We start from the raw sequence: 22,192 nt of genomic DNA on the forward strand, positions 1-22,192 counted from the left end.
TGTGGGTCCTGGGGGTCAACCTCAGTCTTATCCACTAAGCCCTGGACATGGTTTGTTTCTTTGAGATGGGGTCTCATGTAGTCCAGGTTGACCTGAAATTCCTGATCCTCCTGCCTCCACTTACAGAGTGCTGGGATTACAGGTGTGTACCACCGTGCCTGGCTTTGTTTGTTTGTTCGTTTGTTTGTAGAGATTATGTAGCCCAGAGTGCCCTCAAACTTCTGAGCGCAAGTCATTCTCCTGCCTTACTATCCCAGCATGCCCAGGTTCCGCAGAAAGGGACAGCAGCAGGACCATCCAGGTTCTGAGAATACAGGCCTGCCATGGTCTTACAGCCACAGAATCCAGAGGCTTCAACCTCAGTGCCTCTACTTATTGTCAAAGTACTGGGAACACATTTCTTGGTTTCCCTGGGCCTCTGTCTTCAACTGTAAAAAGAGAGCAATCTGCAGGGTTGATTTTTTTTCTTTAAAGATTTGTTTATTTTTATGTATATGGTGCTCTATCTGCATAAGAGCGTGCCAGAGGAGGGCATCAGATCCTATGACAGATGGTTGTGAGCCACCATGTGGTTGCTGGGAATTGAACTCAGGACCTCTGGAAGAGCAGCCAGTGCTCTTAACCACTGAGTCATCTCTCCAGCCTTAGAGTTGATTTTTAAAAAAGATTCTTTGTATATGACTCTTTCCATGTATGTGTGTGTGTGTAACCTCATATGTGTATATGTGTGTGCACACGTGTGTATGCGTGTGTGCACCTGTGCCATGTGTGTGCCCTCCAAGACCAGAAGAGTACATTAGATCTCTTGGAACCGGAGTTACAGGAGGTTGTGAGACACCGAATGTGGGTGCTGAGGACTGAACTCAAGTTCTCTAGAAGAGCAGTGAATGCTCCTAACCTCTGAGCCGTCTCTCCAGCGCTTAAAAAACATTGTTGAATAACTGAAGATGGAGTTCACGGGTAGAGTGTGTGCCTACATGTACAAGGTCTGTATTTAATTTCTGGCACCTCAAAGAAGTATAAACAGGGACTGGAGAGATGGTTCAGCAATTAGAGCCCCTGCTGCTCTTCCAAAGGACCAGAGTTGAATTTCCAGCACCCACACAGAGCAGCCGTCAATTGCCTGTAACCCAGCTCCGGGGATCCTGCTCCTGTGGCCTCTGCAGGCATCTGCACATGTGTACACATACTCACGCACATATACATAGTTACAGGCGATAAATCCTTCTAAGGTAGAATGATCCTGCAGAATGGGTATAAAAAGTCTAGCAAAGTATCTTAGTCACTAAAATGATAAACTATTAATAGCTGCTATGTTGTTTCTAGGGGGGCTGAGCTCGTAGGTTCATGGAGCCTACGTAGAAAAGGAAATGTATAATGCTCCCTGTGTTGAAGAAGGTGTCTCTTCTATGCCTTTGTGCCTTCCTGGGGCCTAGAGGTGGACTAGTGCCCGGGGTACCCTCCAAACCACAGCAGCGGGATGTGGTGACAGGGTTTCCCAGTCCGTGCTTCCCTGTCTTCTCATCTGACAGCTGCTTCCCAGGACTCCCGAGAGTCCCTCCACTTCAACATGCAGAGGGCCATGCCCCAAGAAGCAAAGACTTGAGGCTAACCCATCTTAATGTAATACCGTTAGAAGTGAACTGTGGAGAGGGGTGTCTGATGTCATAGGGGTTCCTAGAAAGCTGGGAACAAAGCAGAGCTTTTCTTCCATGGCTGTACTCAAAACCATTTTGAGAATGATTGAAGATAGCATTACTTCCTCTTAACTTTCTTTTTTTCATCTTACAACAAAAGACTTCACCCCAAAAATTGCCTGGGTGTGCGCCAGTTTGCCGAGACAATGATGTGCGCTGTGCTGTATGATGCAGCCAACAGCTTCATCCACCAGCACTTTGTGGAGGTGTCTCTGTCTGAAGAGTTCCTGGCCCTGCCCTTGGAAGATGTGCTTGAGCTGGTGTCTCGGGATGAGCTGAATGTGAAGTCAGAGGAGCAGGTGGGTGAGCACAGCAGCCGTCTGTCCGGACTTCCTTCCTTCCCTCCCTGCCTCCCTCCTTCTCTCCTTCCTTTTTTTTTTTTAAACAAATGATGAATATACAATTTTTATGTATTGTGGGGTTTGCTTTGTTACATATATTTTTCCTAAAGACTTTATTTTAGTATCTCTAAATAACAGTATATTTATCAGCTACATTTCCCTTATTGTTAGAGCTTGGTTTAAGTCCAATATTTATTATTAGAAATAATATTGCCATAAACTGGAAATCAAGCACTTAGAGTTGGAGTGTCATTGTTACTGTTGTTATTGTTAACACGAGAAAAATTCTATGTGGGACTTTCCACAGGAGGGGGGACTTGGTGATGCAAGAGAAATGAGAAAATGGTGACTGGATGGTATTTTGAAGTGAGAAGAATCAGAGTCTAAGCAACAGGGGCTGAGCCTTAGATTGGAACAAAAGCCATGTGCCCCATAGGAGCCCCCGCGAGAGCTGGTGTGCATGCAGCTTATGGGGGAGGTGCCAGGAGATGTCTCTTGACATTCTGCCCTGATTGTCATCGGCGTGACATCTGAGCGGAATGAAGTGTATGAGACAGACAGTGTTGGGAGACGGGGAGGGCTTGCTAGGGAGCAGGCCCTGATGACTGTCCCTGGGGATGTCATTGTTGATGCAGGTACAGAATAAGAGGCACACTGAATTTGAAGAGGTAGGATTTTGTGGGTTGGAGAGATGGTTCAGTGGTTAAGAACCCATTTTCTTGTCTCTTTCCCAATAAATCTCTTGTGTGACTTGGCTTCCTACTACCAGGGCACCTTTCTCCTCAGCGCTGTAACATTTATACCCACCCGCCTCTGCCTCCCAGGTCCTGGGCTTAAAGGTGAGCACCACCACACATACCTCCATTTTATTCTGAAAGTCAGGGTCCTACTGTGTGGCTCTGGCTGGCCTGAACCTTACTTTGGAGACCAGTCTGGCCTTGGACTCACAGAGATCTACTTGGCTCTTTCTCCTAAGTACTAGGATTAAAGATGTGTACCACCACACCCAATCCATAAACAGTTTTAAAGACAAAAAACTGACGCTGTTCAGAGTTTTACAGTTGATGTGTTTTTAAGATGTGTGTGACACTGTAGGTATCCCCCTGAGTGTAGCCTCCAAATGGTCATCTCTTTGTGAACCTGGAAGAAGAACTCAGGGTGTAGTCCATGGGTTCTGGGCAGCTATTTTGGGGATCAAAGCAGAAGAGGCAGGTAGAGAAAGAAGAGCTATGATTGGGCAGATCTCCCAGAGGACCTCATGTTGGGTGACTTACAAGTGCTTGTAGCTATAGCTCCAGGAAATCCATGCCCCTCTTCTGTCATGGGCTGAGAATATAAAGAAGATAAAAAGCTGGGACTCAGATGACTTATGTAAAGCGAGTTTATTAACAAATATAACACCTGCCTGGCGGTGGTGGCGCACGCCTGTACTCAACACTCGGGAAGCTACCGCAGCCAAGGCCACCACCAGCACAAATGCCTTCCACAGCCTGGCCATTGTCTCTAACACATTGCCACCCTTGACTCCTTTTATTTAGATGATGCTTAGGCTGCCTTGCTCAGGGACTGCTGGTGACATAAATGGCTGATGGCCCCAGAAAGAGGGCCCCTTCTTCATTTGGCTAGAGTATTGATCAATCAAGTATTGGTCCATATTACAAAACACTGTTGGCCAAGAGAGGCACGGAGGTTGGGCAATACACCAGGATCTTGAAGTGAGTCCTGAGCTAGAGGCAAGAGACTTGTTGGCAGACCGGGCATGCTGTTCATTCTGGGCCTCGGTGTCCATGCCGGGCCCCTCTAGACCTGCCCAATCACAGCTCTTCTCTCTCTTTCTGCCTCTTCTTCTTTGATCCCCAGAATAGCTTCCCAGAACCCATGGACTCCACACTGACTCCTTCTTCCAGGTTCAGGGGATACCCACAGTGTCACACACATCTTAAAAACACATCAACTATAAAACTCTGAACGTCATCACTTCTTGGTCTTTATATTTGTTTATGAACTGGGTGTCTTTAATCCCAGGGCTTGGGAGACGAGACAGAGCCAGGTAGATCTCTGAGTTCAAGGCAAGACTGGTCTCCAAAGTAAGGTTCAGGCCAGCCAGAGCTACACAGTAAGACCCTGACTTTCAGAATAAAATGAAGGTATGTGTGGTGGTGCTCACCTTTAACCCCAGCACTTGGGAGGCAGAGGCAGGTAGGTATAAATGTTACAGCGCTGAGGAGAAAGGTGCCCTGGTAGTAGGAAGCCAAGTCACACAAGAGATTTATTGGGAAAGAGACAAGGAAATGGCTGCCTCTGCTTGGGGGAGAAGCAGCAAAGATCTGAGGAGGAGGTAAGCTTTATATAGAGTTTCTTGAGGAGAGCAGAACTTTCCAGGTGGCCTGGAGTTAGTGGGATTCTTTGGCCTGATCTTAGGCTTTTTACCCCTGTAGGTCAGAGCTTGGCTTCCAACATCTGGAGGGCCCAGAAGTAAGGGTCACTTGTGCCTCCAGAGGTTGTGCCTGGCTCTTGATGTGGTACCTGACCACTTTCAATTAAGGGACTTACAGAAGGTCTTTGTGAGTTCAAGGCCAGCCTGGTCTTCCTAGTGAGTCCAGGAAGGCCAAAAATGCACAGTGAGGCCATGTCTCAATAAATAAATAAAATAAACTTACTAAATATTATTATTTAGTGTGTGCACATGCACACACATAACCATGGCAGGAGTGTGGAAGTCAGGGAACAACTTTGTAGAATTGGTTCTCTTTTTCTACCATGTGGGTCCCAGGATAAAAGTCAGATACAGGCTTGCACAGCAAGGCCCTTTTCCCACTGAGCCCTTCTTGGTCTTTTGTTAAGATCAATATAAAACTTGAAAAATTAAGACGTGCTAATCCGTGCCCCCCCCCCAGTCCCTCCCAACTTTGACATCAGCATCACTGTGTTTTGCCTCTAGCAGCTAAAAGCCCAAAGGGACACAAATCCCTGTTTGGGGGATAGGCCATTCTAGGAAGCAGCTTGAAAGTGGACCAAATCAGGCCTCCTCACCTTTCTTCTGGAGACTCCCTTGCTAGTGGGAATGGTCTTCAGTCTTCCTACCAGCCCTTGGCTAAGGAGCTGTTGTTCTCCTAAACGGGATCAGAAAGCAGATGAACCAACCTGCCTCCATCTTAAGCTAAAAGCCATCTTCTAGTAAAGACAAACTAGATTGGTTGTTGTTTATGATTAAACCTCTGCTTCTCAAGGATTAGGACATGCCCCCACTTGTAACCTATGTGCAGATGATTCTACACTGCCTTTTTCAGGAAAGAGCAACCATGTCTTAGTTTGGCATAGCTTATGTCAATGAATTTATTAAGACATGTAGCATCCTACCGGGCAGTGGTAGTGCATGCTTTTAATCCCAGCACTTGGGTTTAGATAAGACTAACTTGGTTTACAGAGTGAGTTCTGGTGCAGGCTGAGCCACACAGAGAAACCCTATCTCAAACAAAAAAAAAAAAAGAAAAAAGAAAAGAACAAGAATGGTTTCCTGGGGGTGGGGGCTCTGGTTTGAGGTCCACGGCAGTGTTAACAAGATAACACAGGCTACCTCAGACACAGCTACTTCAGGAATGATAACCAGTCTTTTAGGGTGGAAAGTTAATTTCCCAGGGACAAAAAACCGAATACCTTGGCCTGGCCCCAGCCTCATACTGGACCTTTGCAAGTCTGCCCCAGGCAAGGAATAGAATCAGCGTTCACCTTATCCTTTTGTCTCTGCCTCTGAGAGAGTCTTGGCTTGGCTAGGACTTTTTAGGAAGCAGCCACTGGGACGTTAGCACAAACTTGCCTAAATTTCTTGAATATCTGAAGATTCCCCACCCTTGAATATCGGTGATCAGCAGAGAAATGGGTCCTGGCCTTTCAGCATGGACCTTACCCTAAGAGTGGAGTGTCTGCCCCTATACTCTTCTGCTAATTAGTGTGTCTTGGGTGGTCCACATTCATTTGAATGGCAATCTGTAAGGTCTGAGGGGCTTCAGAAAGTAATATTTTTGTGGTTAGAGGTATTAAGGAAGGCTCCTAGGAGAACATACGTCTTCAGCTAGACTTTAGAGGGTAGAGGCTTAAATACAGAGAAGGAGGAAAATGGCCACCTGGCTTTGATTGTGGGGCAGAGGAACTGGCCTGGCCTGCCTGGTACAGAGAATTTAGAACTGGGGGGTGTAAGCGCAGCAGGAAGCAGGAGAAATAGACGTTTTGCTGTGATGATGAAAGCCAGGAAGCTTTTACAGTAACCTAGGCCCACATTACAAAAGACTCGACCTAAGCTTGCCACGGTCTCCCACATCTGTCATGCCAGCACTTGGGAGGCTCTTGAGTTCTTCTAGTCCAGCCTGAGCTGCACAGACAACCCTGTCTCAAAACAAGGCTGGACCTAAGAGCAGAGCTGGAGAAGTGGAAAGAAAGCTATGGACACAGACATGAGCAGGAGGAAAGATGTGTCCCCTGAGGACCTGTTTCGGTACAGGCAGTGGAACTGAGACTAAGCAGGAGTGTGGTCTCTGTTGCTGCCAGAGCATCTGATCTTTGTCTCATAGGTTTTTGAAGCTGCATTGGCCTGGGTCAGATACGACCGGGAGCAGAGGGGACCATGCCTGCCAGAGCTCCTATCCAATATCCGCCTGCCTCTCTGCCGGCCCCAGTTCCTATCAGACCGAGTGCAGCAAGATGACCTGGTGCGTTGCTGTCACAAGTGCAGGTAAGTGTGGGTGGCCTTGTCCAGGACACTACCCAGGGTCTAGGCATAAAGAGGAGTTGGCCACCTGTCTTAGCTCAAGGAAGAAAGGATTTGAAGCAGTCAGTCTTAATTCATGGTGCATGAATTGCACAGGACTCACGCGGGAGCAGAAGGGACCTTTTCTTCCCTGAGTCATCTTTGTGTTCTTCATCTTCTGAGTCCATGAGTGTCCTGTGTCTGCGCTGCCTGGCTGGACCTTCCTCACACCAGCAGCTGACTTGATAGTACAAGTAGGACTTCCTGGGGCTCCTCACTTTCTTCAATAAGCAGTAGCCTCTGATGAGTGGTGATGGAAAAGGAGGGTCTTGTGTGCTGGTGTATGCAGTTTCCACCCAGAGCCACCATCACAGCTCAGAAGATGGGTTTGTTACTCAGTTAAAACAGAGAAAAGGCCTATCTTTCCAGTTGCTTGTTAGATTCACAGTGCAGTGCTCGGTTTGGTTTTTCCTCTGCTGACAGGATGTTTCATATATTGAGTTCTGCATTATTTTGCCCATAGTTGGGATCAGCGGGTTCGGGGGAAGTTCGTGGCATGGCGCAGGCTTTGTGTGACAGGAAGTGGGGGTGTGTGGCTGGAGGGAGCTAGGATGGCCCTGTGATAAGCAGCCTGAAGGGTGATAGCGAGGCATATGAACTATCTTGTCAGTAGTACATAGCTATCAGAGAAGGCTCTTAGAAGAAGCCATGTGGTCTGTAGGGGCTGGAGAGGCAGACTGGAGGTGGGGAAGTCCGTCTGGAGCACCTGGCAGCAGTTGCCACCGTGCAGGTGATGGGTGATTGATTGGAGGATGTAAGCCATGGGATGGTCCTAGGGGTCGGAAGGGAGAGCTGAATGCCGATAGGAAGCAGGCTGTGGAGCTTCCCCCAGCACCTCCATTTTAGCCCCCACACCGGTTTTCAAATCACACCTGATTGGTGCCTGTTAGAATGAGATGCTCTGGTTACGGTAGCTGGGGTATTCTCTGATTGGTACCTGTTAGAAGGAGTTGCTCTGGTTACGGTAGCTGGGGTGTTCTCTGATTGGTACCTGTTAGAAGGAGTTGCTCTGGTTACGGTAGCTGGGGTGTTCTCTGATTGGTACCTGTTAGAAGGAGTTGCTCTGGTTACGGTAGCTGGGTTGGCCTCTGCTCTTTTGGCGTCTTCACTTTTGAGCATGTCTCAATAACCTTGCATGGCTTCCTGTCTTCTCACCTGAATTCTTTGACACTACACCTCACATAAGGGTTGGGGAAGTAGTTTAGAGGTAGAGCATTCTGAAATGTGTGTGGTCCAAGATTTAATCCCCAGCATAAGAGAGACAGACAGACAGACACTGTAGGTCATATTTTCCAGAAGACTTTTCCCAGATATTCCTACATTTAGGTATGGAGGAGCCAGTGTAAATGTGGAACAAGGTGGGAGGTCTCCTCCCTCAGCTTCTGCTCTCTATTTCAGGGACCTGGTAGATGAAGCAAAGGACTATCACCTCATGCCAGAGCGCCGGCCCCACTTGCCAGCTTTCAGGACTCGGCCCCGATGCTGCACATCCATCGCTGGGCTCATCTATGCCGTGGGGGGCCTCAACTCAGCAGGTATCTTGCAACTCCCCTTTGCAGAGCCCTTCCTAGGACTCTGGATGACCAAGCACAGTTAGGCTAGCCGGGCTTTTCTAATTCTTCTTCTTTATGCTGTTCTGTCTCCTTCTTCTTTTAATATAGTTGCCATAGAGTATAGCTTATTCATAATATTGAGTTATTGTCAGTGCTAAAGGTCCTTAAGGAATTAGTTTTGATAGTCCCGGAGTGCTGACAGATGCCTAGAATTCCGGCGCTTGGGTCTTGGAAATAAGAGGATTGTGATTTTGAGGCCACTCTGAGTTGCACAGTAAGACTGTCTCAAGAAAGAAAGAAAGAAAAAAGCTTGGTGATGCTTATAGTCTTAGTACTTGAGAATAAGAGGCAGCAGAATTACTGCAAGTAAGGCCAATCTACATATCAACTTCCAAGCCACCCAGGGCCACATAGCTAGACCCTGTCTCAGCAGCAACAGAAAGGGGGTGGGGTTGGGCACTGTGGCACACACACCTGTAATCCCAGTACTGGGAAGGCTCCCAAGGCCCAGGGCAGCCTAGGCTACATAGTGGGATTCTGTCTCAGAGTCATGGGAATCACCACAGCTGAAATCTACAGATGAGGAAGTTGAGACCCAGAGAGCTTGGGCAGTGTACACGCTCTGCTGTGGTCAGAGCCAGGACTGGGATTCATCCTGGTGCTTAAAGCAGCTCTGAGCCCTAGTGTTTCTTATCTGCAGCATGCACTCACTCTAGAGAGAGCACAGTAAGGAATCAGGCGTTCACATTTGCCCTGGCTGTCTGGATCAGACTAAGATAATCCAGTACCCCAGATCTGCTAATATCCCAGGTCTATAATTCTTTCTGATTCTTCACACTGCCTCCTGTGGAGCCCTTGCGTGTTTACATCCACCTGCTATCAGTAGCTTGATTACACGCTGTAATCCCAGTGCTTAGAGGCTGAGGCGGGAGGGTCTTGAGTTTGAAGCCAGCTCAGGTTATAGGTACTGAGACTCAGCTTCCAGAACAAAGCAATACAAGCTGCCATTTTCAGTAGTTCTTGTATTAGATGCAGTCACATTTCTGGGAAAACCTCTTGAGGGTCAGAGGGAGTTCACAGCTTTGCCTTCAGTTAAGGTTTCTAAAAGGCAGGCGGCAGCCTTCTGCTTGTTAACAGCTTGGCCTAGAAAAGGGAAGTCTTTAGTAATAAATATGAGAGGGGAGTGAGTGCTTAGGCTCCCAGGCCACCAGGAAGGAGGATCCTGTGAGTTGCTAATCATCATCTGAGGAGAGCAGGAGGGTGCAAATTACCATTCCTGGTCTCCATGACTACCTTACTGAGTTCTAAGTATGTTCTAGAGCCACGTTGGGTGCCACATCCATTATGTCATTTAATCCTCATGGCAGCTCTGTTAGCTTTAAAGTTCACATTCAAAACATGACGGGGGGGGGGGGGAGCTGGAGAGATGGCTCAGTGGTTAAGAGCACTGACTGCTCTTCCAGAGGTCCTGAGTTCAATTCCCAGCAACCACGTGGTGGCTCACAGCCATCTATAATGAGATCTGGCGCCCTCTTCTGGCATGCAAGCATACATGGAAGGAATGTTGTATGCATAATAAATAAATAAATCTTTAAAATAAAAACAAAAATCAAAACATGATGAGGACACAGAGCAGCTTGTCTGGTCGTTAGAGTAAGTGGCAGTTAGCATTAGGACCCTTGGCTCTAGCATGCTTCCTGCATCAGGCAAATATCCCATGCATTTGCCTTTATTGTCAATTTCAGCAAAGGGCTTACCTGATTATAATGATTATAATGATTATAATGAAAACTACTGAGGAGCAAATGTTTCGCATTTGATTCTGAAATCTTTAGTCTGTAGTGGGCCCAGTTGCTCTGAGTAATTCATGGGAAGATATATCAGAACCCAGTCAGATACCCATATAATCAATACCCAGTAGCTGTAATCTAAACAAGTGGTCTCATTTGTTTTAATTTGAGTAGCAAATTTTTACGCAGGTGACTCCCTGAATGTGGTGGAAGTGTTCGACCCCATCGCCAACCGCTGGGAAAAGTGCCATCCCATGACCACAGCCCGCAGCCGTGTGGGTGTGGCTGTGGTGAACGGGCTTCTCTATGCTATCGGGGGATATGACGGTCAGCTGCGGCTGAGCACTGTGGAGGCCTACAATCCTGAGACGGACACATGGACCAGAGTGGGGAGCATGAATAGCAAGCGAAGGTATTCTGGAAGCCACGTGCAGGCTGAACACGCACACTGAGCATCTGGGGAGCCCCATGTAGGGGCACATAATAAAGTAAATGCAAGTTTTGGCCTGGGGAAATCCTGCTGCCAGGCCAGCCACTGCCAGCACCTCCTGGGAGCAAGCCCCCACCTGCTTAAACTTAAAATACCTGCCTTGTCCTTTGAGGAACTTGGGGAGCCAAGACACGGACATGTGGAAGTTGTGTTGTTATATAAGTGCCAGCTAAGGACTGAAAATGTGTGTTCTGGAAGATTCCAGGAGGGCGAGAAACTGGACTGGACCATCTGGAAGATCTCAGGGAAGAGGTGGGATTAAAGTTGAAACCTGAAGGATAAGGAGATTTAACCTCATTAGTAGTAGAAACCCCAAAGCGTTTTCTCTGTGCTCTCTTTCTGTACTTACGTGCGCGCTGCCCAGGAAGTGTACGAACTAGGCAGTGTCACACACGTTCTCCAGATGTGAGCACATGTGTATCTGCAAGGTAGAGTGAACTTGCACATCATTGAACATGGTCTAGCTCTTCACAGCCTCCACCCCTTGCCTGCTCACATTTCCAGAATGAGAAGTGTGATTGGAGGACATCATGGTAATGCCTGTGTTTAATCTTCTCAGTGCAGAAATGACAGACAGCGTCATTCCTTACGTCAGGCATGTGCCGCACTGGTAGAGGCCCGTGCTACAAGGGCGTCCTTAGACAGCTTCCTCCACACTGTGCCCTGTCAGTTGCAAATGTTACTCTTCTGGCTCTCCTCATAGGGACTGAGAGGGGAAGAAGCTCAAGGACCTTGCACGTTTCACTAGAATAGATTGGCCTGCATTTTGAGTGTCTGTGACATGGCCCAATTTTAGGAAGGAGAATTGTGTGCAGTTTTAAAAGGATAGGTTGCTCTTTAGTGGTCTTTCTGTATAATTCTGTGATCTAACTTTTGCTTCACAAACCCATTCTCTTTTCCATACTTCTGTGTCATTACTTAGAAGATCACGTGACTGGGAAAGGGGGGAAAGAGGCCAAGTGATGGTTTGTGTGGCGAGGAAGTAGTTAGTGTGGAGGGCTTTGCCGCATAAAGGGAAGTGTACATTCCTCATTCAGCAGTGTTAGCGTGAGACCATGATCCAGAGGAATGTGCTCTGCAGCAAGCAGACCAGAGTCACGGAGGGTCTCTGCACATTCCTTTTAGAAGAAACAGTGTGTGCATGAGATGTACTTCTTCCAAGGATGCTCTCTGAGTTCTCTCTTCCTTCCCTCCGCACCTTGCTGTGTCCCCTCCCCCTCACCTCTTGAACATTTTGTAGCTTGTTGTGATCAAGGGACTCATTTCCCATATCCCCAACCACAAGCGACTCTTTTACCTTGGCTGAGGCCAGTTGGCTTTCCTTGTGTGTATACTCTGAGAGACTTTCTTACTTTGATGTCAGAGGGTTTGAGAAGGAAAATCCTTTGGATATTCCTCTCCTTCGCTGTGATTAATGCCCTGGTATTAGCAAGATGGGTCCAGTTCCATTTGTCTCTTTGAAATTGCAGGTTACCTTAAAATGGTCTTAGTCACGTCTCTTCTAACATCCCACATAGCTCTCCATCCTGCCAGTGAGTGGCAGCTTCCTTTCCATCCTCTTTCCTTCTTGTTGTCTTGTGGGCCAGGAGCCTTCTTCCGGATTCTTGTCCCATATCGCCCCAGCCCACTCTGGTCGGCACTTCCCCTCTCTCAGCGTTTGTCTTTAATTCTCATTTGATTGTTTCTTATAGTTTGGGACCTCCTGATTCACCCCCATATCATTCCTCAACTCCTGACTTAGTTACCTTGTGTTTGGGACTAAGGCTGTAGCTCAGTGGTCGAATGCTTGTCCTAGCAAGAGCGAGGGCCTAGGTTCAATCCCCAGTACTACCAAGAAAAAGGAAATGTAGTTACTTCATGTGTGTTTTTTGTCCATTCTAGAAAGGGATTTATGCCTAGTAAATTTGTCATCTTCTTACTGACCTTGCCTGAAACAAGGCCCTCTCCCCTTCGGGCAGGTTCAGGGGGTCTGTTACTGTAGTTTGATTTGCTATGTATACTTGGAAAGTGGCAGTTATCTGGTATTTTTCTCTTTCCTGTTCAAACCCAGCTTCATTTTTAGTCTTCTGTAGTGTCAGATGTGAAACCGTTGAGTCTGGCGGCTTGGCATTTTTGCTTAATTTTGCATAAGGCTTTATTTACGTAGGATGGAAGGTTAAATTATGATCTAGAGCCTTGGATAATCAGGATTTTAGGGAAACTTATGTGTAGAACAGGGAGCTCTGGACTTGTATTGTTTAGCTCTCGGGCATGTCTTCTCCAAGCAGTTCAGCCAGCCGGCCATCACAGTGGTGCTCCCTTTGAAGGCTATGGTAAGGGTAGCACATGCAGTAAGTACACACCAAACAGAAGCTAGCGGCTCACCCACCAAGACGAAGGAGGGGCTGTGTGGGGCCGCGTGTAGTAGGAACACGTGTAAACACTAAGGAGGTCAGAGGAAACACACAAGCACATGGGGCTCAGACCTGTTGTGTAGAAGACACCGCACATCACTAATGAAGTCACAATAAAGACCTTTTCCTGTGTTCCAAAGGCTCCCTGTGCATTAAGAGTTGACGGAGAGCGTCCTAGCACCTCATGGTGACACATAAGTGCCTGTGATCAGGAACTTTGCCTGTTCACTTACTCTTTTTTTTGTTTGATTTTTTTAAAAATAGACTCTTGTTTCTGTAGCCCAGGCTGGCCTCTAACTTGAGCTCTCCCTGCCTCAGCCTCCTCAGACTGGGACCGCACGTGTGCACCGCCATGCCCATTCCCAGTCTCTGCTCATAAGCTCGTATCTCGAGCAGCAGGCCTTGCACATGGCTGATGAAAATCCGGTGAATGAATGCATGTAACATGTGTCCTAATAAAGAAGCCACTCCCGGCATGGGTTGTTTAGGAGACAGTAGTTCTGAAGCGTGTGGGCCCTTCCTTGAGTATGATTAGGCCAAATTAGATTGGGCTGAGGCCCTGAGTTTTCTCAGTGAGTAAAATTGCTTACTGTGTAGTCCTGATGGTTTGAGTTCAGTCCTAAGAACCCACAATGGAAGGAGAGAGCCAGTTCTCAAATGTTTTCCTCTGACCTCTACATGCATGCCATGGGATGTGTGTGTGCTGGCACACAGACACTAATAATGGCAATACAATTTTTTTATTGTTTATTTTTATGTGCATGGGTGTTTTGCCTGGAACTAGAGTTCTAAATGGTTGTAAGCCATCTTGTGGATGCTGGGAATTGAACCCAGTCCTCTGAAAGAGCAGCCAGTGCTCTTAACTCTGAGCCATCTCGCCAGCCCTAGACATATTTTTTGAGTAAGTCAGGCTGGTTGTGATAATACACACCTGTAATCTCAGCAGTTAGGAAGTAGAGGCAAAAGGATTAGGAATTCAGAGCCATCCTCTGCCACATAAACAACAACAACAAAAAAGTAAATTAAACCCTCCTCCAGTGAGATGAGAGTTTCAGGCAGATCAGGAACTGAAGTCCTGGAGGGCAGGTAACTTGCCACTGAGCTGAAGACCAGCTGGGAGCCAGCACAGGCAGAGGAACCACTGAACATCTTCCTGATGTTCTGCCCTAACTGGTTGTGTCCCTGGGGTTGGGTCTATTCTAGAAAGAGGCAGCTGGCTGGTTAAGTTCTCGGTGGGTATGACAGACTTCTGAGATGACCATTCTGTCTGTTTCAGTGCCATGGGGACAGTCGTGCTGGACGGACAGATTTATGTCTGTGGAGGCTATGATGGCAATTCTTCCCTCAACTCTGTGGAGACCTACTCACCTGAGACGGACAAGTAAGGGTGACTTCACCACATGAAAATTAGAACTGCGGCGTGATCTTTAAACTGAGTGTGTGTGTGTGGGGGGGGGGGGTGTGGGTGTGGGTGTGGGTGTGGGTTTTTCTGCTTCATAATGTAACCTAAGCTGGCCTTAAACTCTCAGCAGTCCTCCTGAGTTCTGGGATTACAGACATAAACCATTATACGCAGTAAACCGTTTCCCACAACCTGTCTTTATGCTTGCTAGATTCCCCCCCACACACACACCTTTTGTTTAGTTTTGCTTTACTTTGTGGGGGAAGAGGTCTTAAACTCAAAGACTCTAATATCTCAGCTCGGCCATAGAGTCATGCTGTGGCACCTAGCTTAAAGCTTCTTCTGAGTAGGAAGTGACTTAACAATACTGGCATATCATAGATTTAAATATCTTTGGTTAAAGGCCAGTCATGGTGGCACATGCCTTTAATCCTTTCACTTGGAAGCAGAGGCAAGGACATCTCTGTGAGGTCAAAGCCAACTTGATCTACATAGTGTATTCTAAGCCAGCCAGGGCTACAAAGTGAGACCTTGTCTCAAAAACAAAAAAATAAAATCCTTGGTTAAATGAATCTTTTGGTTAAATTTCAAAGGAACTAAATCCAGGCATGGTGGTTCATGTCTATAATTGCAGCCCTCAGGAGCTCAAGGCTATATGCACCCATTTCAGACAAACAGAAGGTACAGATACTTAGAAACATTTATTTATTGGTCTGTGTCTCTTCACTAAATCAGTCCATTGTAGTGTAAGTGCAAACAGCGTGGCTAAGGAGTAGCTGGACAGCACATCCCAAGACAGGGAGACCTGTTTGAAAGAAATAAAATGTATGGCCAGAAAGCTTGGGGAATGTTGATATCTGCTCCTCATCGTCCTTGTCTTCCTATCATGTATGTGACATTGCGGAGTTCTAGAAAAGCTGTCAGTGAGGGATCCTGTCTAAACTTGGGTTTTCTGTAAGACCACCGCAATCTTTGTGGGACACTAGGACACACTGGCACTGCTAGGCCGGGTTCCTCATCCTAAGGTTCGATTCCTCCCATCTTAGGTGACAGAATGTCAACAAATGGGCTGAAAGGACCCATGATGTTCTAAAGATGACATTCTGTTACCTAACCCTTGACTGCCTGGTTATTAACAGGTAGAAAAGAGGCTGGTCCTCCCTAGTACTCAGTTTGGCAGGCCGTAAGTGTGTTATGCTCAGCTTGCCCTGGAGGCCTGTGTCTGGAGCTCTTGGCCCAGAGTGGTGAGCATTACTCTCCCTAGGGTAGGGGTACAAGGTTAGACTCATAACGGATAGACTGTGAGGCTGGGAGATGACTGAGCTTATAAAGAATTCGCCTAGCAAGCATGAGTTCAATCTCCAGAACCCACATAACAATGCCAGGCATGGTGGCTTACACTTAGAATCCTAGCAGAGAAGGTGGAGACAGGAGGATTCCTCGAGGTTTCTGGCCAGTCAGTTTAGCCTAATAGATGAGCTCCAGGCCAATGAGATGCCCTGTCTCAAAAAATAAAGCATGGTCCTGGAGATAATATCTAACATTCCTCTGGCTTCCATGTGCACAGTCACACTTGTATGTGAGCTCACACATATAAGCAAATCCACACACAGATTTTTTTTTTTGCAGAGGTTAAACAGTGGTAAATGCTTATCCCAGCCAAAGGGATAGCAGGCAGGGAGGGGTTCCAAATAAGAAAGTCCTCACTGTGTGCTGTGGGCAAAGCTAGAAGACAGAGAAACCACATGGGAAAGAAGCGCACCAAGAGCCAGGCCTAGAAGTTCATCCTTTGATGAACTAAGTACTCAAGAGCTAAGGCAGGAGGATTGCCCCAGAGACTGCACTTTTGTTTTCTGGTCACCCAAATAATCACACAAAAACCATGTTAATTACAACCCTGTTTGGCTAACAGCTCTGACATATTCCTAGCTAGCTCTTATATCTTAAATTAACCGACTTCTATTAATCTGTGTTTCACCACAAGGCTGTGGCTTACCGGTAAGGTTCTGGCATCTTTCTCCTTCAGCAGCTACATGGCATCTCTGACTCCACCTTTTTTTCCCCTTCGTTCAGTTTAGTTTTCCCTCCTATCTATATTCTGCCCTGCCATAGGCCAAAGCAGCTTCTTTATTAACCAATGATAATAAGACACATTCGCAACTAATACATAGAGGTATCCCACATCACCAGCCTGATCTACAGAGTGAGACCTTGTCTCAAAAAAAAAAAAACAAATCACACTGAGGTACTTGTCACTTCAGGGACGTGGTGCAGCTGCTGGAAGAGCAATCCAGTTCCACTGACAGTGTGGGATTGGGATAAAGATGGCCTAAAAGCAAGGCCACATCTAAGGAGGTCCATGCACTGCTCCAGGTGGGAGGCAGAGCTGGGCAAGTGGTAGTAGGAGCTGGAACAAGTAAGTACTAGGAAGTAAACCAGTAAGTACTTGTGGACCACAAGAATGCCAAGAGAGGTGTGGCACATGTCTTTAGTTGCAGCACTCAGGAGGCAGGTGGATCTCTGAGTTCAAGACCAGCCTGGTCCAAATAGAGAGTCCTAGACTAGCAGTGGTGAAGTAGTGAGACTCTGCCAACAAATAAATACATACATATACATAACATACATACATGCCCTGTGATGATGGCACAAGCCTTTAATCCCAGCACTTGGGAGGCAGAGGCAGTCAGATCTCTGAGTTCGAGGCCAGCCTGGTCTACAGAGTGAGTTCCAGGACGGCCAGGGCTGCACAGAGAAACCCTGTCTCAAAAATTAAATAAATAAATAAATAAATAAATAGATCATCTCTGGGGCTGGAAAGATGGCTCAGCGGTTAAGAGCAATGGCTGCTCTTCTGTTCAATTCCCAGCATCCACATGGCAGCTCACAGCTTCTGTAACTCCAGTTCCAGGGCTCTGACACCCTCACACAGGCATACATGTAGGTAAAACATGTAAATTACAAAAAAAAAATACAAATGCTGAGAGAGGGAGGAGAAACCAAGCGAGCACTTGGGTTTTATAAGCAGAGTAACTAGGTGGCTGGATGTCCTATTAACAAGACCCAGAGATGCAGAGCTATTGCAGATGTGTGTGGGGGCCTTGTTTGAAATGTGCTGGTTTTGCCTGCCCATGGTGACTGGCTTGGGTGAGAGGCACAGCAGCAGCGCAGCCTGCATAGGTGGTGGGAGAGGTGATGAGGCGTTAGATGATCAGGACATGGTCGGCATAGAGACAGCCACCTGGGCCTGGCTAAGCTGTCTGGGAAGGCCATGAACACTGACTCTCATCCCCCCTCCTGTTTCTGCTGTCTTCTGCAGGTGGACGGTGGTGACTCCAATGAGCTCAAACCGCAGCGCTGCTGGGGTTACAATCTTCGAGGGCAGGATATACGTGTCAGGTGGCCATGATGGTTTGCAGATCTTCAGCACTGTGAGTCTGCCCCCCCCCCCCGGGAGACTTCTTCCAGCCTTGGGTTTTTTTTTTCCCCAAAATCTATTCTGGGCTGGGGGCATAGCCCAGTTATATACTGCTTGTCAAGCATGCACAAGACCCTGGGCTCAATTCCCAGCACCACCCAAACAAAAAACCTTGAATCCTGCCATTGTTGCACACAAGTTATCTCCTGAAGGTCCAGGGTGTCACCTGCATCATCTAGAACTCACTTCTAGAGAGCCCATACACACAAGGAAGTGTTGTGTGTAGTCATCTTGAACTTGCCCCATTTGGGTGTCCTTGAAATGCTGGAAAGCCTTTTGAAAGGTCTACCAAAGTGAGCTCAGTCATATGCCAGAAGTTAATGCCATCAATCGCGTTCTTCTGGACACTTACTCTTTTAAAAGGCTCGGCAGCCATGCAGTAGTGGTTCCGACTCAGTCTGTACTGAGATAGGAAGTGCTTGGGGCAGTCCCAGGAGACAGTAGTACTCTCCTTCCAGCTCTGCCATCGCCTAGAAGAGGCCCAGTCTTTCCTTCATTTCCTTGCACATGCCCAGAAGGCTTCAGCTCAATATAAGGTGTCAGCAGGCAGGTACACAGCTCTGAAGAGGTGGCATCAGAGCTAGGGCACATGTCAACTGAGCTCCCTCTCCCTGGTCTCCCGCAGTCTAGCACCATGTGGGTTTCTGAGTCCTGCAGGGCCACCCCATGGACCAGGCCTTTCCTCTGACCACCTCATCCCCGCACTTCTCTCCCTGCAGGTAGAGCACTACAACCACCACACTGCCACCTGGCACCCAGCAGCCAACATGCTCAACAAGCGCTGCCGACATGGCGCCGCCTCCCTGGGAAGCAAGATGTTTGTGTGCGGGGGCTATGATGGCTCTGGCTTCCTCAGTATTGCTGAGATGTATAGCTCTGTGGCAGACCAGTGGTGCCTCATAGTACCTATGCACACGCGCCGGAGTCGGGTCTCCCTCGTGGCCAGCTGCGGGCGCCTCTATGCAGTGGGCGGTTATGATGGACAGTCAAACCTAAGCTCGGTGGAGATGTATGACCCAGAGACGGACCGCTGGACATTTATGGCCCCCATGGCGTGCCATGAGGGAGGGGTTGGTGTGGGCTGCATCCCTCTTCTCACCATCTAGGAGAGGGTGGGATGTGGTGGGTTAGGGATCTGGTACAAGCATAGGCGCTTCCTTCCAGGGGAAAGTCCTCTCAGAAGAGGCAGTGGTGGACCAGAAGATGGGGTAAAATGCGAGCCTGCCAGAGGGACAGTGTCTTCAGGTGCTTACGTCCTCCCTTACTGTGCTGCCTTGTGACCTTAGGTTATCAAGATGCACAGCACAGGACAGAAGCCCCTCTGAGTCCCACAGCCAGTGACACGGAAGTGATTTGCTGGTCTGTGTGTGCACAGGTTCCATCCAAGGCCAGTGTGCACAGCTACAGTGCTGGCCCAGCTCCACTTGCCACAGCGCTGTGAGTGCCCCCGTGCAGGTGGCCTTCCAGCCTACTCCTCCTCACCTGCCTGTCTGCAGCCATGTTGTGGCCAACTTGCCATCAGAAGCAGCAGTGTTGAAGCCCATTGGAAACCGGGGTAAGGCTGGGAGAGGAAGGACGCCCTGGTGTTGTGACTGTCGGTGACGGGGCAGCTGCAGCAGCATGCTGTGTGCGCACGCTCTTCCTTCCGTCGTGGGGCTCAGGGGATGTCGTCCCTGTCTCAGCAAGCAGGGAGGCAGAAGTCTTCCCAGTGCCTGATGTTTTGGGAACTCAGTGAGGTCTTTCTTTGCTTGTCCCAGAGAACCAGGAGGGGAATAGAGATGCTTGAAAGAAACCGGAGGAAATGAAAACCAAAAATACTCGAGAAAAGCTGGAAGAAAAAGACTTTTGTAAGAGAACATTTTTCACAAAAAGAAAACAAAAGATACTAAAAGCAATTATACGTTAAAATGGAAAACCATCAAAGATGACAGCAGTGGTATCCACTCCCACATTCAGGTCCCAGGGTCCCGAGCCCTCCTAAAGCAGTTGGGGTTCCCTCTGAGCCCCCACTGTGTCTAAAGTCAGGACATTCCTGACTGGACCTTGATAAGGTGCTCACCCAGTGTCAGAGGCTTAGGGATCTGGCTGCATTACTGCCACCCATCTCTATAGGAGCTCCAGGGTTCACTGGAGACTCCAGGCGCCCCTGTGATTATTTTCACTGCCACCCAGCGCTCCTTCAGATCCCCACTCCCACATCCATTCCTTCCCTCTTTGGCCAGCAGGAAATAGCCTGTCTGGCCAGATCCGCACTTACCCATCAACTGTCTTTGAATAACTCGTCTGATGTTTCTGAGGCACATTGGATGTTTGTACCTCTCAGACCTAACCAGGGGCTTTCTCCTACCAGCCATGGACTACCTTGGTCAGGTGACTTGTGTGCCCTGCCATTGCCCTGCTTTTCCATCCACTCGCCTGCCCCGGGGTGGGTGGGGGGGCCACCTTCCCCCCATCCCTTAGCAGACAGACCAGCAAGGTGGGTCTCTACATTCAAGCAATGCTGGCTTTATGATATAAAGACCTAAAGACTAAAAAAAGTCTTTTGCTGCTGCAAAGAAGATATTTTATATTTCTTCCTCTGATCTTGGCAGACGACCTCGTGAAGAGACTCCATGCTCCTTCCTCCTCTGGATGGGACCTTACCGTAGAACAGAAGGGCCCAGAGAGGAGGTTTTTCTATTACCAGTGCACTGGGCAGTGGGGCTGGCCTTCAACTGCTGCTGCCAAAATCTGCTTTTCTAAAGTTCTTCCAGTAGAGACTAGAAGGGTACAATTACTTTTAGCCCCAAACTGGGCCTAAGGGTCCCACTCTCCACCTGATTGGTTTCTTGCCCATTGCTGCCTGCCTGGGGCAGCCTAGAAGCCAGTCCCGAAGGCACAATGTGAAGCCTGGGGCATCCCTTACCCCAGACGGTCCAGTTTACCAGTGTGTGCAATTGCCATGGATTCAGGAGGAAGGACTTTTGTTCCCTGCGACTTAAGAGCTGGGCCTCTGCTATAAGCACTTGAAAATCATGTTTTTATGTTTAAAGACTGAACAATCTGATAATTGATTCACGTTTAACTAGGCTCCCAGTGGAATGCCAGCATTTCTTCCCGCCCCTCAGTTTGCCTGCTGAAATAGTCTGAGGGGGCTACGGGTCTCGGTCTTCTGTTGGTCCTGTCAGCAGGGGTGTATCTGTGCTCATCTGAAGTCCTTTCTTCTGTGAATGGACCGCACAGCCGTGACTGCGAAGGTGCTGAGAACTGGTCAGTGAGCTCACATGGGGACGGCTCCTTGTGATGCTAGCAGACAGCATCCCTGGAGACGACACATCATCTTCCCCCGTCTGCTGCTGTTGGATTAACCGTCCTGAGTCCACTCCCACCTCCTAGCGCAGCACATACACTCTGCGCGTAGAGAAAGGTCAAGTCAGTGTTTAACATGGACTCTGAGCACACTTGAGCAAACAGGAGCATTTCCATACATCCCAGTCTGAGGGCAGGTGGCTGGGCCGACTCTTTAGCATTAGAACAGTAGGATCATGGGAAAACAGACATCAGCAAAGGACGTGGTGGAAAGGATGTAACAAGGAGATAGGTCAAACATACCTGGTGGACACAGGGTTGGCCACTGTCCTTTCTCATTTCCCATGCATGGTTCTTCTGAGTTTCATCAAAGATCACAAGCAGAAGAGAGCTGAAGACCAGCTTCCTGGTGGAGTATAAAGATGGAAATAAATAGGAATCCTGTCCCTCTTCACCCACAGTTGTTTCACAGGAAATTTTTATTTATAGAACGCATGTCTTTTGTGTTAAGAAACCAAAGAAAAATAAAAAGAACACTCCTAATACTCTCGCCTTTTCCTGATTGTGTGTGTCCATTCCTGTGTGGGTGTGGTTGTGTGTCCATTCCTCTGTGTGTATGCCTATTCCTGTGTATAGAGGCCAGGGCTTGACGTTGTGTAGGCGAATCTGTGTTTACTGAGCATTGTTCTCTGATTGCATGAGACAAATCTTAAACTGCTCTCAGCTGCTGGCACTGCTCAGCTTAGTGTATGGCAGTAGTGCATGGCAGTTGGCAGTGGCTCCATCCCGCAGGCAACTGCCAGGAGATACCTCTCTGTACTGTAGCTGGCATGAGACACAAGACCAGGAAGCCTTGTTTGGCTGTTTTTGTGTGTTTTAGAAATTTTTTAAAGCTTTCTCCAGTCTTATGTGGATGTAGGTACCCCACATTGGGTGCCATTTGTAGGTGGCCTTTTCTG

General features: G+C 48.1%; 1 protein-coding gene across 2 annotated transcripts in view; it reads left to right on the plus strand.

The window, feature by feature from the left end:
- Positions 1–21,774, plus strand: part of Klhl18 (kelch like family member 18) — a 54,955-nt gene extending 33,181 nt beyond the window's left edge. The window contains exons 4-10 of one of the 2 annotated variants that reach the window (XM_075964427.1): positions 1,798–1,996; positions 6,607–6,767; positions 8,241–8,377; positions 10,375–10,597; positions 14,345–14,449; positions 17,787–17,898; positions 18,665–21,774. In XM_075964427.1, coding sequence (XP_075820542.1) covers positions 1,798–1,996; positions 6,607–6,767; positions 8,241–8,377; positions 10,375–10,597; positions 14,345–14,449; positions 17,787–17,898; positions 18,665–19,051 — 1,324 coding nt within the window. In that variant the 3' untranslated portion in view covers positions 19,052–21,774. Of the gene's footprint in view, positions 1–1,797; positions 1,997–6,606; positions 6,768–8,240; positions 8,378–10,359; positions 10,598–14,344; positions 14,450–17,786; positions 17,899–18,664 lie in introns of both variants that reach the window. The other variant, XM_075964426.1, reaches the window with a different exon arrangement.
- The last annotated feature ends 418 nt before the right edge of the window (positions 21,775–22,192 follow it).

Source organism: Microtus pennsylvanicus, chromosome 3 (assembly GCF_037038515.1).
Source record: "Microtus pennsylvanicus isolate mMicPen1 chromosome 3, mMicPen1.hap1, whole genome shotgun sequence".
NCBI classification, from domain to species: domain Eukaryota; kingdom Metazoa; phylum Chordata; class Mammalia; order Rodentia; family Cricetidae; genus Microtus; species Microtus pennsylvanicus.